The 20,060-nt window shown below is 40.0% G+C and overlaps 1 protein-coding gene across 2 annotated transcripts in view; it reads right to left on the reverse strand.

Annotated features, from left to right (window-relative positions):
* Positions 1 to 20,060, reverse strand: part of VPS41 (VPS41 subunit of HOPS complex) — a 170,898-nt gene that overhangs the window by 18,028 nt on the left and 132,810 nt on the right. For both annotated transcript variants that reach the window (XM_054237008.2, XM_035253207.3), the window contains 7 exons: positions 19,200 to 19,281; positions 17,135 to 17,227; positions 12,681 to 12,808; positions 11,191 to 11,335; positions 9,260 to 9,301; positions 9,066 to 9,116; positions 6,412 to 6,549 (listed from right to left, as the gene is read on the reverse strand). In XM_054237008.2, the coding sequence (XP_054092983.1) occupies positions 6,412 to 6,549; positions 9,066 to 9,116; positions 9,260 to 9,301; positions 11,191 to 11,335; positions 12,681 to 12,808; positions 17,135 to 17,227; positions 19,200 to 19,281 (679 nt within the window). The remainder of the gene's footprint in view (positions 1 to 6,411; positions 6,550 to 9,065; positions 9,117 to 9,259; positions 9,302 to 11,190; positions 11,336 to 12,680; positions 12,809 to 17,134; positions 17,228 to 19,199; positions 19,282 to 20,060) is intronic.

Genomic DNA, 20,060 nt, shown 5'->3' on the forward strand with positions numbered 1-20,060 from the left:
ATCAGAGTTGCAATCAACTACTCAGCTAATTATTTAATTTCCCTCCACTGGGACCATGTGCGCTCTAAACTCTGTCCTTTGCATGATACTGGGCCCAGAGTAGATATGCAACAAATATTTTTAAAATAAATGAGCAAGCAAAAAAGGTGTCAGGAGGAAGATTATTGGACTGCGTATTTAGAGTGGTCATTTAAAAACAATCAGCCAAGGTTGTTTTTTTTAAAAAAAAGAACCATGGGATAAAAAGAACAGCTCAAGTTGATTAGCTCTTTTGGCTCAATGACCTGTCTTGGGAAAGGACAGCAGGAGCTACTTTTGGTATTTTGATTTTTGACTTAAAATTGTTCCAGAGGCTATATATTTTAAATTAGTGTCTCTGGTTGGAGAGTACCAGCTAAGGAGTAGGAAAAAGCTGGTCATTGAGACCAATGTAGAACATATATATATAAATGTTTTTATCTGTGTGTGTATGTATATATACATAGATATATATATGAATGAAAAAGAAGCAACATCACCTTACTTTAGAATTGCACTGCAACAAAGATGGTGTTCTAGGGTACAGACATTATTTACATAAGGAAATGGGAATAACTGAAGGTCATCATGAGATGGAAACAATTTGATAACTCACAAGATTTCTTTAAAAATCAGGTAGCAGAGACAGTTGCCTCCCAATATTCTTTTTCCATTTCTTCATAAAATAATAAGATCTTAGCTGGGTATGTAACTGTCCAGAATTTAAAAAGTAAAAATAAAAATTAAAAAACCTCCTGGCCTCTTTAGCAGTAGGGAGCCACATGACTAATGTCTCCCACAAAACTGAAGAAGAAACGCAGGGTGGTGGCTTCGGAGAACCTTCCTTTGAAGCCCTTGTATGAATCCTTGGCTTCCTTATTTGCAGTCCTTCCATCCAGTCTCTTGCAGGAAACAATCTGCTGCTGGATGGCACTATCTTATGTCATGAGGTCAAGGTCACCCAACGTGGAGGGACAAGAGGAAGGAGTCCTAGTCTCTGACCCTGTGGCATGTTGCCCTCAGCAGGGCCACTCCACCAGCACTTCCACGTGACAGAGAAACTGCTGCTCTGTTAAGCCACAATTATTTTAGGATTTTTATCACTCACAGTGGAATCTAATCGTAGCTAATATCTAGAAAATCTTCCTTCGTTTTGATTGAAAATATGATTTACCTATTCCTATATGGTCGGGCCTGTCAATCATTATTATAAGTGATGTAAAGAACTTTCATACCAACTCTTCAGTCTCTTGCAGTGATACTACTGCAGGGATTAAAAAAATTATGTAAGAAGTTAAATAATCAAGCAAAATAGAGCAAAAGCATCAGAGGACATGGGATTCAAACAAAAAATCACTTACAAGCCAAATGAGTGCCTAGATTTGTGCTGGCTGTTAAGATAAGGCTAGTTTACAGTTGACAGGGACTGCCACTCACAAGTAAACAGAACACTGTAATATAACTTAATAAGTAGAATGTTGAGAGAAAGACAGTCTGAATAATGAGTAATTATGTTGCTTAAAATAATTTATTATCAAAAGGTATCCATGAACCAATTCTGTACTTGGAAATTCACTTAACACATTAAAATACTATTCAGAAGTTTCCAACAGAACCATTTCCCCTTTTCTTGTGCATATGAGAATGCTTAAGAACATGTTAGTCTGAAACCGCAAAGAGTTTGCAGTTTGAAGCCTCACCTGAGTTATCTAAGACAGCAGCTACTTGCTCTAGTAAAGTTTAAATTGATTAAAATTAAATTAAATTAAAATTCAGTTCTTTGGTAGCACTAGCCACATTTCAAATACTCAATTGTGACATGTGATTGATGGCTACGATGTCGGGCACAGTAGATCATAAAACGTTTCCACTGCTGTCAGGAATGACACGGAATGCAAGCAGATGAGGAGCACCGAGTTCAAAGAAAATTTGCATCTCCGAAATTTCAATTTCACATAATTTTAGATGTTTTGTGACTAGTTTCTAACACAATCTTAAATATCCTCTTCTCACAAATGAGAAAATAGATGTTAGAAATCTCTAGAAATTTTGAGTAAAGTATAAAAAGAAAATATTTAGTCTTGAATGTTCCTGGGCCATGGTGCGCCCTCTAGAGGAAAGAGTAGGGAAATTAAGATTTTTTTTTTTTTTTAATTACAGTTTTGGGGCACATGTGTAGATCTTGCAGGATTGTTACAAAGGTATACACATGCCATGGTGGTTTGCTGCCTCCATCCCCCCGTCACCTACATTAGGTATTTCTCCTAATGTTATCCCTCCCCAATCTCCCCCCCCGTTATATCCCTCCCCTAGCCCACCACCCCACAACAGACCCCAGTGTGTGATGTTCCCCTCCCTGTGTCCCTGTGTTCTCACTGCTCAACACCCACTTAGGAGTGAAAACATGCGGTGTTTGGTTTTCTGTTCTTGTGTCAGTTTGCTGAGAATGATGGCTTCCAGATTAAATTTTTAAAGCGCGCGCGCGCACACACACACACACACACACACACACACGGAGAATGCAGTGAAAACAGAAGTGGAAAGTCAGAATAATAATAGAAATTGAGTAAAAACTGATGTAAAAATAGTATTTTAATTCTCCTCTTTCTGATTACGTATGAAGGTAAAGAATCAAGTTAGGAAACTGATGGTAACTAACAGCAACCTTATCAAATGTAAATTAAATTATTATTTCTACCTATCCTTGATCTTGTCATCTTTCATCCAATCTTCTCTTTAAATTTCTTTAATGAAAATCTGCAAACTTGACATCTCTCAGCTTTAGTCTTCCAAATTCAGAAATGCTGCCACCTTGTGAATACTATTAGATACGAGAGTGATCACAAATTCGAGTATAAATCTGCCGAAGCTGGGAAGCCGATGCTCTGTTTTAACCACTCTAGGCACAAGCAAATCAGACTTGCAAAATGAAAACCAGCGCCTGACAACCACTTCTGTAAATTATAGGACAGCTTAAGTTTAAAAAACGAATCTTTCATGATTTTTGCAATACTAGGAAATACCTTAGTTATTGTTACTATTTCAATTAACTTTTTAAACCCGAAAATGATTCCCACCATAGTGGAAAAAATACAGAGCCTAAAGTTAAGTGATCCAAGTTCTAGGCCTTGGTCCCTCAGCTTATTAGCTCTGAACTTGAGGCATTTTTCTAACTCCCTAAGACTTGGCTTGTCATGTATAAAATGACTCTATCCACCTAACTGTACTTTTGTAGAGATCAAATGAAACAAGGTACATAAAAGCACAGCATAAATTATAAAGCACAAAATAAATAAAAATAATTTTTATTATCTTTAAAAATTGCTGCAGATGTCATAAATTCCTACAAACTATTTTTCCTTTAGAACAAACAATTTCATAAAAGCGTAAGACTAATTTTTAATTCTGGAGCGGTGGTGATTTTAAATCCCGAACTCTGGCCTTTGATAACTACAACTAGGGCTTTAGATGTGATGTCACGATCATTCCAAAGTTTTGGGCCAAATACTGTGATTGTGGGATTTCAATCAACTCAAAATAAGGCTGACAGAGATTCCTGAAGATTTCAGTCAGTTGCCGATCTGAAATACCTCCTCTCAACAATCAGCCAATCCCCAGCAAAGGCAGACAACCAAAAATTGGAAAGATACAGTGTTGTTCTGCCAGAGGTAAATTATAAACAATAATGGATTAACAGGCTCTGATTATGCTTCTGAAAGCTTAAATACTTCTCATTTGGGGAGGGTTAACACGGGGAGAAATGCCAGATATAGCTGACGGGGGGATGGAGGCAGCAAACCACATTGCCATGTATGTACCTATGCAACAATCCTGCATGATCTGCACGTGTACCCAGAACCTAAAGTGCAATTAAAAAAAAATATATATATATATAAAAGAGTTTTAAAGTTCTCAATTTCATATTCAGGAGAAACAGAGGCCACATTTTCTATGAGTCTCTCTTTACACAAAAGAGGCAGACCTGTATTCCGTGCCCTTCACTAGCATGCTTGGATGTGTTTAATTGGAGAAATCCACTTTGTCATTCATAAATTGGTACATATGACAGCTTTTTCATGTTACATGTAAACATAAAAAAATGGGTTTCTTAGATAACTAAGTACATACAGAATTCTTTCTTATTTATTATTCTTTTTTATTTATTTAAAGAGAGTTTTGCTTTCTCGCCTAGGCTGGAGTACAACGGTGCAATCATAACTTACTGTAATCTCAAACTCTCGGGCTCAAGACATCCTCCGGCCTCAGCCTCCTTGGTAGCTATGAATACTGGCATGTACCGCTACAGTGGACTAATGTCATTTTTTATAGAGACAGAGTCTTGCTATGCTCACCAGGCTGGTCTCAAATTCCTAGCCTGAAGCTATTCTCCCACCTCAGCTCCCCAAAGTGCTGGGAGTATAGGTGTGGGCCACCGCACCCAACCGGAACTTATTTTTAAGGAAAAAGGAATGAGAATCTTGAGTTCGTAATACTGTCATGAATACCTCCTTTAAGACACCTTTGGGTAGCTGATAGGGTAGAGATCGGGTGTATTTCTACAAATATACAGATTTCCTACAATAGATCCCAACAGAGAGATAATCTCTTAGGAAGAAGTCTCAGTAGTCTGAAATATAAAAACCCATTTAGGGAGTCCTAAAAATATGGATTACTAATGGTCTGCTTCCACCATTACCACCTCTCACCCATGCACAAAATTCTCTTTCAGTGGGACACGAGATAACTTTTTAAAAACAACTGTGTTTAAAACATAATTGATTTTCATAAGCTTCTGCTGAGTTCTTTTATATTCAATATGTTGTTTTCAGTGGACCAGAGAGAACAATTGTACAAGGTCTACACAAATGCTCTAAGCAGACCTATGTGTGGGAAGCACCACGTGCAGGTCTGCCACGTTCTGCTGCTCCCTACTGGGTGGAGCAGGGCATCTTCCACTGAGTACTATTAGACACAGAACTTTAAACCAGATGGGTGACAGCGTGTGAGCAGTGTAAGGTGACTCGAACCTGGGCGGTGCCTCTGCACCTTGTGCTTAAGGAATGGGAACGGCTGCTAATCACCCACGTGTGCAAGGCTCTGTCTGAGAGGACAACTGAGACTTCAGTAGAGTGCCACATTCTCTCTGCAAATGTACATTTTCTTGAAAAGTGAGAAATAAATGAAGGGGCACTGTTCAAAGAAAAAGATTCTCACTCTGCTGCCAGATTATAAAGTCCTGTAGTGAGAGAAGAGTCATGTCTGTTTTTACTTTTAGAGTAAGACAAGGAATTTCCAGATTTAGTCCTCGGAAAACACAGGCCCCAAGTATACAATGCTAAAGTTGTTTCATACGTTAACAGGCAGGCAAGATATTTACTCATTAATTGTAGACTTTAAAAATCCACTGAGCTAAAACTGTTTCACGGTAACTCCATGCATTTAATCACGTGGGCTGAAGAAGCAAACATGAGGGCTGTAAGTGTACATCAACTGTGCTGTCAGTCAGCTTCTTCGCACACATCTCTTATGGGTCAAGTGTGTCTTCTATTTTGTTGGTCCACACAGCTTTTAAAAAGAATCTGGCCATCCAAATTTAGTCAGGCATCTGTAGATGTTAGTGTTAGATGGTATCGAGAACCATGGCACATAACCCTACTGGCCTTCAGGCTGCCCAGCTGTCAACACACACACAGTTAAGCACTTCGGTTTGTTTTGAAAGAGCACTCACATAAAACTTTCTAGTCCTTGTTTCGCTCTAGCTCTAACTAGGACCTTGCAGGTGTTAGTTATTCCTTCTCTCACTCATAGTCTAGTGTGTGCTGGGTACTAGATTTACCAAAATGAGTAACACAAATTCCTTATCTTTGAAGAATTTACAGGAGAGAGAGACTAGTAAGCAGATAATTATAGTGGAATGTGGGATGCCAGAGAAATATAGAAACACACAGAGGAGACACTTAAAGATAGGATGCAGGACCAAAGCTACGACCTTGGTTTAGCAAACCTGATTCCTGACTGGAGCAACTGCTTCTGGTTTAGGACAGTTTGTGTCTCCCTCCCAGGCTCTGACTCTGAGGTGCCACTCTGGTCCTGGGAGATGGATGGAGATTCCTAACATATCATTTTTGCTTAACGGTTAAGTCCTAGGCTCCGGATTAAACTGTTCCTCCAATTAAACCTGCCACAGAAATGCTTCAGCGCTTCACCAAAGTCTTAACCCAACGAGACCTCCATTTTTCAACACATTGTCCCAGCAAAAACCTACCTCTTTGAGAGCAAGTCTTCCCCTTGGACAGAGATGGATGAGCAGAGATAGGAAGAGAAGAATGACAACTTACCATCAATGACAGCCTCTTCATCCAAAGTGTACAAGTGGAGGGGTCTGTGCCTTACCTTTTCAAGGGGGCAATGGGTACTGTCTCGGAGAAAGGGAAGTAAGTTTGGTCGATCATATTCAGCGTAAAGACTGATCTGTTTTTCATGGTAACGCTGCCCCTTATGGTGATCTCTCTTGAAAAGCTTATGCAAATACTAAAAGGAACAAAAGATAAGCCGTGATCCATTAAAACAAGAAAAGTAGTACCTGGCAACGTTATTATTTTTACATCTAAACAGCTCCCATGGAGAGGGTGGAGGAGAAGCAGTCTTCAGGAAAACCCTCTAAGTGATGGAGAAGTGGAAAGGAAAACCCTTTGGGAGAGCAAAGGATCCTGATACTTTTCTAGAAGGGCCCAAAAACCTGACTCTGCCACGTACCAATTAAGTGATCTTAGGCAAGTCACTAATCTCTCTGAGCCTCAGTCGATCTACAAAAATGTTATTGAGTTATTGTGACAATTAAACGAGTTGCCATTACGAAATCACTCAGAACCAATGAACTCGGCATGCACCAAGCACTGCAGAAATGTTAATGAAAGTAACTGTCAGTAGCATCATCGTCTGGTTTGCTCACAGGTAAAAAGATCAGCGGTGTTCCCAGATCATAAAAAATATTTCACAGAAAAGAGGGTAGAGTCCTGGGGCAAGCACATGTTCTTAAACACTCAAGTGGCTGGCACTGAATGAATTCCCACACATTCTGCATCTCCTCTTTGTCAAGTCTTAAAATGAAATGCTGCCTCAACTAGCAATGTCAAAAACAATAATACAAAGTAAAAATAAAGAAGAATGCAGGTGTTCTGAAAGAGTTCAGAACTGATTCCTTGCCCTAGCTGTCTGAAAAGAAGTTAATGGACTTGAAAGGAAATGAGTCATTCACTTTCTCCTTGCAGGCGAGATTATCGATACAGTACTCAGAATTCAGAAAACAATTCAATGTTCAGTTAATAGTAAATGTAAACAAAAACCCCACAATCTACTGAAGACAGGAAGACTTAATCACCAATCACGCAAAGTGCATAACACCTTGGGTGGCTGTTTCCAAGTGGATTGGTTTATAACAGACACAGAGCACCAGCCCGCCCTGCGGCTGAGACTGTAAATGCACTATTTGTTATCGCTGTTCAATCTAGTCACAGTAAGGCCTAATCATGAACACAGGCACCTTAAGAAACGAATCCTCAGGCTTCCTGTTCACCTCTTCCTAAGGAAAAATGGAGAGGTACAAGCAGTAGACTGAACTCATGTCATGTGCCAGGCTGAGGTCTGATGACCACCACCGCCAGTCCACTGGCACTGGGTCAGTGTGTGAGCAGGGATACGTGGTGCTGTATCCCAGAGTGCAAACAGGACAGGGAGGCTCTGTCACATGAATGCTGAGTCAAATTGATAGACACAATACATTGCCTGGCAGGGAAGGTGAACGGTTTTCATGTGGGCTGTGTCACCACTTCACTGCTGCACTACACTGTCATGCAGATAGGTACTGGCTTAAGTAGGTCAGAAACCACCACTTTATAAATGAATTCCCAAGGTGGCTAGCAGTGTGGAGCCTTGCTTGGAGAAGCAGATAATCCTGAGATTGCCAATCATGAACAATGCAGCAATAGCATCTGAGCAAACGAGAAAAAAAGATCCCTCGCTGGGCGCGGTGGCTCACGCCTGTAATCCCAGCACTCTGGGAGGCCGAGGCGGGTGGATCACGAGGTCAAGAGATCGACACCATCCTGGTCAACAAGGTGAAACCCCGGCTCTACTAAAAATACAAAAAATTAGCTGGGCACGGTGGCGTGTGCCTGTAATCCCAGCCACTCGGGAGGCTGAGGCAGGAGAACTGCCTGAACCCAGGAGGCGGAGGTTGTGGTGAGCCGAGATCGCGCCATTGCACTCCAGCCTGGGTAACAAGAGCGAAACTCCATCTCAAAAAAAATCCCTCACATTCCCTGCCTGCAGTCTTCAAAAGCTTCAAAGCAGAAAACTGATTTTTGAATAAAACACTCTACTCCCTACGCCTCCTCCTAGGGTGCAACGAGATGGGCAAAGATACACGTGCACTTACTGTATCTGATACCTACAGTCCTACGGAAATAATCGAGTAGCCCCTCAAAGAAATCTAGAATAACGGACCTTAACTGCACCGCCGACAGCACACAAGAAAAATGGGATGAGCTATTGTCATGGTGAGGGACAAACAAATGAGGCTCTGCTCCTTTACTGCTCTGCAGTCCTGGGTATGGGACGGCTGTCCAACCTGTCCTTAACAGGAGAACTTGGTACAGTATCTGCAGTGCCATCCTGGCTGTTACTGTGATACACGCCATGGTTGTATTTAACAGGAACTACAGAGGGACAGTGCTCACTCCCAGACACAGCGTAACACAAAAACATTCATTACAGTTAAACATATTTATATTATTGGTAACATTCTTCTATTACAATTCAATTTTGGGTCAAAATTCAAGGGTCTGATCTACGATTAATCCCTGGTCTTGAATTCACAGCATGTGCTGCGTTTTGGTAATTACAGAATGGTGTTTGCTGTCAAATCTCCAAGTGGAATATTAACCTCCTTCAAGAGTTCACTCCAGTATCCTGCTCGCACCAATACTTAAAGGTGATTCACCCACCGGTCAATCAGAAGGGCAAAAGGAGGAGACCGCCATGCTCACCACATGCTGCAACTCTGGTCTGTCTTCCAATTCTTCCACTACCTTCTTAATCTAGATAAAAAAGAAAAGTTTAAACGTGGAGTTATGAGGACGTAAACAGCTGCAAAATAATCTGATAAACATCTCTCTTCTTCGTGGCTATAGGAGTCCCAGACGTTCATCTGGTAACACATATAAAAACAAATGGTACTCACTGAAATTTTATCTTCATTGTCCAAAAGCATGTCAACAGCTTTCTGAAACATAAAAAAAGTCACAGTCGAAAAACTCCATTATTTAAGAAGAGAAGACTAACAAACACCATGCAGTGTAGCTGCGGTGGTTCACAGGAGGAGGGCTCATTCTATATACTTTAGGAGGCCCTTAGCTCTACAATGGCCCTTATGGAAAATGGTATTTGTGAAGAAATGCATTTTCAAATGCATCTCGATCTGAAGTCTGTGTTTTGCATACTATTAAAATGGTGCTTTGCTGTAATTTACCAAATACAAAACATCTTGTATGCCCATATCCTAGCCCCCCACAATGTCTCAGACACCTTCACACCCTCTCGTGAGACTCTCAGTGGTTATGGAGAGCATCTCTTTACCAGTATATCATGAAAATGAGTGTTTCTTCTGGCTACTCAAACCTTGACCTAGTCTCCCTATGAGACTCCACAGACAGAAGGAGCTGGTTTTATGAGGAGAAGGGAATAAGAGCCAGCAAGAGAATGAGGTACCTCAAGTTTCATAATGACATTAAGTTTTTGGACTTTGAGAATTTAGCCTCTTTTATCATTTGGGAAACACAAATTAGGCAGTTTACGCCAAAAGGAAGAGGGAAGAAAGCACATCAGACTGAGCCTCACACAGAAGACCTAGGCCCTGTTCTGGACTCTCCTACCCAGCTGACTGCTCCAAATGTTACTTTGTGCTCTGAAATACGAGGGTGTTGGAGTAGATTATCCCTAAGGTCTCTTCTAACCAGAAGACTCTGACTCTTTACATCTGGATCACATTCTCAAGTAGCAATTAGTTTCAGCTCATTCATCTTTTTTTCCACAGCTGCATATGCAAAACGGGGCTCTGGAGAACAGTGGAGGGGGGTGCATGAGGGCAGACTAGATATGAAGAAAATGTACTTAATTTTTACATAAGCATCTCATCCTCTGCCAGACAAGCAGAGCCTCTCTACCTGAGCTTCCTTGGAACTACATAATTCTTTGTAAATCAGTAGCCCCTAAGGACTTGACTCAGTATTTTAAAAAGGGCTAAAGCATCTTTGAGAAAAAGAGGGAGATCTAGCTCCTATCTAAATGAAGTTTAAGTTGGTGGAGATTAATGTAGCACACAATATCTCTAAATACAGTATAATATAATTGAAAAATGCATTAATCCTGTTGGAGCCTTTAGGGTTCTAATTTTAGGTTCATCTAAAATTTCAGTTTTTTGAATAAAAACACTTTTATAAACCTCATTATTTCCATCACGAGCACTTGCAATTAGATTTCTTTTAAACACACACACACACACACACACACACACACACACAGCTTGCATCACTTTGCAAGAGCCAACGTGAGCTGTGGCTGGGTCCACTCATTAGGTTGCGTAAATTTTTTGTTATGCCATTCAAAGTTTTCAACTCACAATAAAATAACTCATTCCACATGTCCTGGACACGAGCATCAACTCAAACCAGGGGAAACCCCACATGCTGGATCCGTGAACACCAAGAAATAAAACAGTAATAAATGGGTCAAGATGGAAGGTCACTTAATTTTTAAATTCTGGAACACAGGTTAGGAGGGTTAAATGAGTCAAGGCATACACCTGGTTTGTTTCTATAAATCATACAAGTTGCTTTAGCAAGAAAGTACTTCATATGTGCATACACACAACTTTAAAAGTTCTCTATCAAATTCTAATTGCTTTCACAAAATAATCACATTAAGAAAATGATTCCTGAATGCCAAACAACTAAAATAACTAACGTGTAGTGTGGGTCAGAGTGTTCTAAACATTGTCTGCATACAGTCAAGTTATGCAATTCATTCACCAATCCAGCATTTGGATGAATATCAAGTATTAAATGTTTGGAATAGGAAAAAGAATTGACAGTACTAAAATGAAAAGCACATTACCTCTGAATCAAAATCCATTAATAAAACAATTTTATCCTTGATAGAACTGAAAAGATTATGCTTGTGGATCAACTGAAAAACGTCTTTATGTCTTAAAGTTAGGTATATTTCCAGGGCATTGCCATAGTTCTTGTCATAGGTATACCTGGTAATACAAATTTTTTACATTAATATTCATCAATAGCTCTAAGTAAAACACACAGAGATCACAGTTCACAATATTAAAAATGGAATCACTTCTTTAAAGAGAAAAATCAACTTTATTTCAAAACATACTCCTTGGGGTTTAACTACACATGCTGATAAGTATTTCTTTCTCAGAACTTTGCCTTTCATGTTGCCAAAATTTCAGAAAACTTGCAATATTCATGTTAAAAAAAAAATGGTCTTTATTGGAGGTCTCAGCCTAAAAGTTTTACAAACATCCATATAGCAAAGAAACAAGGGTCTGGGATGAAGCTGTCATTTTAGTAACAGAAACATCTGCTCCAATTCTTACAAGCAGCATTCAGCTGACAAACGGGTAATATTCCCAAAGTTGATCTGTAAGGGGGCTGTATTGAACGGAAATACAGTGTTTTTCACTTTAAGTCCCTAAGCCAGCTCGTGAGAGCCCTGAACTGAAGCTGCACTGCGAGTTCATTACAAACAGTTCTGCAGACTCTAAGGGGCGTCCAGCAGGACAGTGTTTCCAAGAGAAAATGATGAACTCAGAATGCCATAAACATAACCTCCTCTGTGGCAAATCCAATACAGTCCTGAGTTCTAGGTCATTTTGGTATACCTTTCTTGGTTTTGGGCAAAAGAAGAAAAAGGATGGAAGAGAGGAGTGGTCTGGGGTGATGGGGGCACTGAGGAGAGGCAGATGCAGGGATGGTTGTCTTGGCTAGACCTGCAGTATACTTCTTGTTTCCCTGGAATGAAGGTCCTTGAGAGCCTATCTTATCTATGTCTGTATCACGAGCATCTCACACAAAGCCTGTATCACTGATCGTACCCAACACATATGAAAAGTACTAACCAAGCTGCCCTTTTCTGAGCCCTGACTCACTGTCAGGCAATGCACTTAGTCCTTTACTAAGACCTCTCTTTTAAAGCTTAAAATTATCCCATAAGAACTGACTTTTTAAGAGATTAAACTAACTGACTTGAAGATCCTAGAAGAGCAGAATCCAGAGCCTCGTTCATTGGGAAACTGCTATGCTTGAGTGATCTAAAACTCGGGACCCTTTTGGTTCCTAACCACTGCCTCTCCCAAGTGCTGCATGTTAGGGTTTCTCTCCTCTGGGAAACAGATTACATTACAACTGTACAGTTTCACACATATCCTTATCTTCTACTCACTTGAGGTTCATGAAAGATCTTCGCTAAGAGGGAATGTGGGAAAATGGTATCAAATGCATCCTCTCCACTCAGTTTGCCATATCTAAAGTATGAAAAACTTTTCAACATCGATCGATATGGATGAAGAAACACTTAAGTATACTCACAGTTCTGCCAGGGTTTTAAGTAAAGTCTTGTTCTGAGTATCTTTCTTCAGATGATCCCGAACTGCCTGAACTATGACCGAATTGTTATACAGATCTCCAGGCCATTCTCGGATCAATGTGGCAAAACCCTAACCAAAGGGGAAAAGCAGAAAAAGAACACTCATTCTATAGAATACTAGTTGTGATACTGTGAAACACACATCTGGTCCCCTTTCGGTTTCCTGGCATCTAACTCCTAAAATCCTTAGAATCTCCAAAATGATGTGTTTGCTTGTAGGCTAATGAGCTGGCCGGTGGCCGGCAGCCCCTAGGTAACTTCATGATAGAGTTGTTCATGGGACAGACTACGGCAGGATTCGAGGGTTGGAACTTTTCAGCCCCACCCCCACCCCCACCCCACAACCTCCAAGGAGAGGAGAGGGGCTGAAGGTTATGAAGATCACCAGAGGCCAACGATTTAAACAAATCATGTCCAAGTAACAAAGCTTCCGTGAAGTCCCAAAAGGACTGGCCTTGGAGAGCTTCCCAAGAGCTGAACACTGGAGGGTCCTGGAGGTTGGCACAAGCAAAGAGGGCCTGGAAGCTTCATGCCCCTTCCCACATACCTTGCCCTGTGCATCCAATCTATTTGGCTGTTCATCTGTATCCTCTGCAATATTCTTTATAAGAAACCGGTAAATGTAAGTCAAGTGTTCCCCTGAGTCTGTGAGCTGCTTTAGCAAATGAGTCAAATCTAAGGAGGTGGTAGTGGGAATGCCAGGTTACAGCTGGCCCGTCAGAAGTACAGGTGACGGCCCATAACCTGTGATTGGTGCATCTCAAGTGGGGGCAGTCTTGGCCTGAGCCCTCAGCCTGCAGATCTGATGCTATCTCCATGCAGACAGTGTCAGAGAGGACCCCCAGCTGGAACTAACTGCTTGCTTGGTGTGTAGGGGAAAAACTCACACACTTGGCCACGGAAGTGTTCTGTTGTGAGTGTATAGCATGAGAAACTGAGTTTGGCTTTTCCTAAATTCTCAGAACAAACCAAACAATTTAAACCATCCCTAAAGTATTCTCTTTAAGTCACATAAAATAGCAAACAATTATATGATTAAAACTGTGGTCAATAAACATTTCATCAATTTTCAGACTATAGGTTTGGGTGTCGTGAAGAGTTGCAGGGAATATTATTGTACAATAAGTCTCCATTTAGCATTCCTGGGAAGTAGGCTGTGCCATCTACTTCTGTTCTTAATTTTATGAAATGTACAACTAGGAAGGTATCTTGTTCCTTCTATAAAGTCCCACTGGATGGACGGAGTTCAGGGTGGCCTTGCTCTCTCCCCATTCTGGACTAACTGTTACACTTGGGTGACAGCTTCAACATCTTACAGACACTACCCAAGTCAGCTACTTTTCCCACCACCAAGAGTCCTCTAATGCACTTAGGTCTGGGCTGCTGGGTGCAACTGGTTATGCATTTGTGCACTGTATAGCCAGCACAACAGTATGGGCAGTCTGCTTGGGACGGGCTGCTCCCACAGTGTAATGTAATCTGACCTTCAGTGCTCTATTTAGCAACACAAAATTTCCCTCCACACACTGTGTGATCAAAAGTGTTGTTAGGGAACACAGCTATTTGACTGACTACGTGACAATTTAATTCAAAATTAAACATTAAGCTGAGAATAAAGGAAGCTACAATCTGAATTATTTATAAGAGCATACGAAAATAAAATCAAATTATTTACAACCTCCTTAACAGTACTGACCAGAGAGATATCCTAAAGCATTCAGGAGAAAACATCTATAATCTCTAAGGTTAAGTCATGCCTGTTTCTTTCCATCTTAGTAAAAAGGGTTCCAGATTCGAAATCAACAGGATAACTTTGATAATACAGGATTTTAAAACGTTTCATGGAAAAGTAAGCGTTCGATTATGTGCAAGTGATGGAATCATAAAAACAAAAAATTTTTCAAATGCTTAGATTACGTTACTTTAAAAATAGGAAAATTATACTATACTTCAGCATTTGTAAAGAAAGTCTGTACTCTTCTCCAACATTTTCACAGAACACTCATAATTCCCTTTCTTCTAGGATGGTGTCAAAGACGGAATATTTTTGACAGCTCCTCTGCATGCTCAGAATATACTGGAAAGAAGTAAGTCTCTTCACTGACGAAAGCTTTTCTAATGATCATGCCCACTAATGGCCTTTTTCTTTAGATCTCTTATAGAACGGACTGTTCTACCTTAGTTATTTTCTAGTTGCTCACGACTTTTTAACATGGTCTCCCAATTAGGCTGGAAACCTGTGGAAGGCCAGGACTATGTTTTTTAAAAACTTCTCCTGGATCCAACTGAGTATTCAGCCCAGTTCTAAACAATGGTAGGTTCCAAATAAAGACTTGTCTGGTTCCAAATAAAGATATGTTGAACTGAATAGAAAGTGAAAAGGAACCATGCTTCTAGCCTCCATTAGTAGGCTGCGACAGAAACTATTACCACAAAATCTTCTTTACACATCTAGTAAGGTGAAGATTGGATTATGACATGATGATACAGGCTATTAAGTGAGGATGAAGAAACACCAACCCCAGTAGCAAGTACAGTTAAATATTTCAATCAAGTTTAACTCATGCTAAGGTACTTAGTCCCTTCGTATGCTAGGAATGCAGACTTATTAAAGGAAATAAAGTATACTGTCACTCAGGGATCTGGATGCTTGGATTTTATATACCCAGGAATACCTGGTTGACAGTAACAAACCAAAAACTTACGTTTTCAGGATAAAAGATCATTACGTCTCCAAGATCCCTTTAGAGCTTAAGACCTAAAATCAACTCGGAGTTAAAAGGTAGGTGTTTGCCATATTACCCTTCTTTAAACTCAATCATTGATTGGTTATTTCCATGAATTCACTTTTTTTCCAGCTATCTCATATTCTTGTTGGAAAGAGACAAGTTGTGAATAAAGTCCTCCTTATCTTTAAAATACAACCCCAAAATATAAGACGTCAGTGACAAGCTGCAGCGTACGGTCAAGCACCAAAAACGAGTAATTATCACTAAGTTAGGACCCTGAACTTTCAAAGGAGCAGAAGATGTTGCCACTTTTATTAAAGACCATGGAGATAGGGAAGAAGCTAGAGAACAGCAGCAGAAGTCCAACACTTTACATCTCCTGGTTTCTGAATCCTCCTAACACCAGTCACAGCTTTGAGAAGGAGCTGACCAGCCTTTTCTAAGACCTGTCCACTAGAAATCTCATGTCTTCCTCTGGACGGAAAAAGAAGTAGGCTATCTCAGCCACACTCTGTTTAGCCTTATTAGGGCGCCTAGCATATTAGATAATGATGTGGGTTTCTCAACCACAGGACTACTAGCAACTGAGGGCAGACCGTTCTTCGTCCTGGAGGCTGTTCTGCGCACTGCACGATGTTTAGCAGCAGCCCTGCCTCCATCCACTAAACGACAGTGTTATCAGCTCTCCAGCGCCAACAACCAAAAACGTCTCTAGAAGCTGCCAAGTGTTCCCAGGGGGCAAACTCAGCCCCAGCTAAGAGCCACTGGTTTACACGCTTGGGTGTGACTTCGATTATGAACCACCAACTGAAGAGGCATCACTTCATTCACATTTGTATGCCTATGCATAGCACATTCCTGGAATATGGCACATACGGAACAGATGTTTTATGAATAAATGAGTATTAAATGAACACACTTTAAAAATCATACTTTATTAAATTAAAATGATGATAAAATTAAGAGTTTATAATTCCAATTTTATTCTATAGGCAGGATGCTTGCAACACTAAATTTAAATTCAAGTCAAGCATGACTATTTATTAAATGGATGGCCTTGGACAAGTTAATTTCTTTTAATCTTTGGTTTCCTCATTTGTAAAATTGGGATATTACCACTTACAGTGCTGTTGGGGTATTAAACAGTAATATGCATGTAAAAGTACAGAGTATAGCAGATAAACAATATAGGTACTGCCTTCCTCTTTTAATCAATCAACAAACAGATCATTTTAAATCTGTTTCTCCAATCCTGCCTCTAGTTTCTTTCTCACCCCTCTTTGGGGAACTTTGTTCTGAGGCTCAGGCTTTAAAAGTCCTGAATTCTTTGGGCCTAGTGTAAGCACCAATAGCAGCTGCTATTATATTTATGAAATCCACAAAATAGCACTTAGCTCTTTTTCTTTAGTTCTATGAAGAAGGTAACTTTAAGGAATTCCTTCAAATGCACACGGACTAGGAGTTTTCACTGTCTACATAAACGTGAGTTATCCCTGGAGTTTATCTAGCTCAGTTTCCTGCCACATGCAAACTACAAATCTGTGTTCTTTACAGACATTGCTCCATTGTATTCCTTTCTAGATTTCCTAACACTTCCCATCGAGAACAAGTAAATATGACACTGCCCATCGAGAACAAGTAAATATGACCGTGTCAGAACACCGTACCTCATAATCACTCTCCAAAAATTCATGTAAGATCATTTCATAGATGAGTGGTTTCAGAACTGGATCACCTCTTGGTAAATAAGGACTAATAGCCTAGGTAAGGAAAAGAAAAAGAAAAATCCTTTAAAAAATGGCAAAACAAAACTGCACTCCAGTTATGCGGAAAACATGAAGTAAACTTTTACTGTAACAATGTGAGGCAATGCAGTACTCGGAAAAAAATGTTCTGAAGAGGATTAAAACGAACACTACTTGCTAACAACAAATTGTATTTTCAGAAGTATATATGTATAAATGAATTTATAACATTGCCTAGGTTAATCTTTATCTCTCTGTTCATCCTGAGGAGTTAATATTAAAAAATAAATAATAGGAGGGAGAAAGCCAGAGAGATGAAGAAAAGCCAATTTCGTAAGTAATCAAGGAGTATAGGTAATATTCATCTTTCTTTCCTTCAGCTGGAGTTTATCAACCTCTAACAACTCATAATCATCTTCTGAAATGAGGAAAAATACATCTTATGTTCTTCGGGTATTTGCAGTGCTGTGTTAAAAGTCAAATTTCCAAATACTGTTCAGTGACCCTCTAAGGCCCTATGATCCAATCACATGCTTCGTACTGGGGACAGGCAGAGGGTCACCATCCCCAAAGAGCTCACAAGTCCTAGAAGAAAGATATGCAGGCGATTGAACAGATAATAACTGTATTATGCGGTAAGTGTTACAACAGAGGGGTCAGCACGGTGCTGCAGGACCCTGCCTACTAAAACCCTGCGTTTCTCCAGCAAAAAATAAGAGAGGGGTGGGCAGGACACCTGGCAGCGGGAATAGCAAGTGCAAAGGTGTGGAGCCATGAACACGCATCTGCGTGCAGGGAGGTCAGAGGGGCCCGGAGATGCAAGATGGTGTCACTGGAGGGAGATGAGGATGGAGGGGAAGGGGAGGTGGGGCTGTGAGAGGAATTCTACTTTTATTCTATGGGAAGGAAGGAAGCAACAGATATTAGGGAAGTGGGAGTCAAGACTAATTTTTGAAGCAGCTAACTCTGGGCTAGGGCTGCCCATGATCTATCAGAAGGCATCTGCAATGGCATCGGAGGGGAAGAGAAGAGACCTGATTGGTATTGACATGATAAAGCTGATAAGAAGTGGAGATTAAACAGAATGAGAAGGGGTTTAAGATGTTCGAATCAAGAATAATGAGTGGATTTGATTCCCATCGGAGAATGAGTACACTGTGTATTATAAACACAGACTGAATGGAAAAGGACTGAATTTGGGAAGGAAATGGATTTACATTAACTTGAATTATCATTATCAGCAGTATATACAGGGAGAAATGGCCATCATATGCAATTCAAAACAGAGGTCCAAGTTAAAGCAAACAGGGAAGCAGGACTGGATAAAATCCCCCAGAAACAGCCCGATTAACCCATTGAGAAGTGTAACATTTACAGGGCAGACAGAGGGAGGAGTTACACGTTGACAAGCTGAGTAACTGGGAATTTTCCAAGCATATTCATAACTCTAAGAGAGCATTCAAAAGGTCCACAAATACTGAAAAATTTTTAAATGTTTAAAACAAACATAGGAATATTTTATTGATTGATTGGGATGTTATGCATTAAATTGAAAGATTTTAAAAAAAGAAACATCAAAATTATCCATTAGAGCTACATGGTCAATTTTTTCCATCTGTCTTCCAGCAGTTAAAATATTATTCGAAAAATACATTAATTATTCAGTAAATCTAAAAAAGGTCTTATGCTTTATAACCTACTGGATGAGATTACACCTATTTTCAAAAGTCATGAAAACTTCATCGAAACAGAGATAACTGGAAGGAGATAAGCGAACACACTGTATATGTAATATATATAATCTGACCTATGTGTGTATTTTTTACATGAGGCTTATATTTTGAAACTGATTTCTAAAGGTTTGATTTTCCTTTCCATCTGAGATAATAATTACTTACTAATAAAGAGCTGAGTACTATTATGTGTCCACTGCAATATTAATATACTAGTTGAAAAAACTGTGGGTTAAAAATAAGGCTTTGCTCACCTTAAGCTGTCCAATTTCTTTAAATTTATAAACTTCATATTCCCAGAGTGCTGCATTTTTCCCAAGAATTTTCTGGCATTTGCTGGCAGTAAAAACGTCCCAGGAAGAAAGAAAGTATAAACAAAACAACAAACAGAGACAGAAGTGAACATTTTCCCTAGTGGTTTAGAGAAATCTCTTAGAGTTTTGACGAATTTCTATCTCAAGTACCTCTCAACATAAAGGTACTACTGTTACTCATTTGGTTGTATATTTAAATTAACAGAACATATAAAAGTTAATATAAAATGCTTATAAATAAAGGTGAATCACTTTCAGAAGACTACAACTGGGGGTCTTCCCAGCTATTTGCCTGTTCTAAGTTTCCCATTTACCCAGATGAGCACTGCTGGTTTTGGGACCTTTCTTGCCTTGAAGAAAATGTATCATACCCCAAAGTGCCAGATCCTCTCTGAATGTCTTTAAATTATACACTACAAAATCAGACTTCAGAATATTAGAATCCTATCCTACTATATAACCTGGAGGTCTGATTATGCATGAATGAAACCTTAAGACATATCAAAGAAACACATTTTTTTAAATAACCTCGGGGACCAGAAGCAGGTTTGAGGGTATTCATCTCCGGCTGCCAAGCAGTCACACAGCGGGGACTGCTTGGTTCCAGTGGGAACCACCCACACAGACTTGCACACCACTACATAACATTTATGTGTTCTGCCCACCACAGACTTCTGCAACCCAGGATCCTGGGGTCTGGTCACTTCTATTAAATTGGGAAAATTCTCTTTGAATTGTAAGTAGAGGCACTTCGTTCTCGACTATCTTCCAAGGGTGCTTATAAAGCAAACAGCCCTAGAA

Source organism: Callithrix jacchus, chromosome 11 (assembly GCF_049354715.1).
Source record: "Callithrix jacchus isolate 240 chromosome 11, calJac240_pri, whole genome shotgun sequence".
Classification (NCBI taxonomy): domain Eukaryota; kingdom Metazoa; phylum Chordata; class Mammalia; order Primates; family Cebidae; genus Callithrix; species Callithrix jacchus.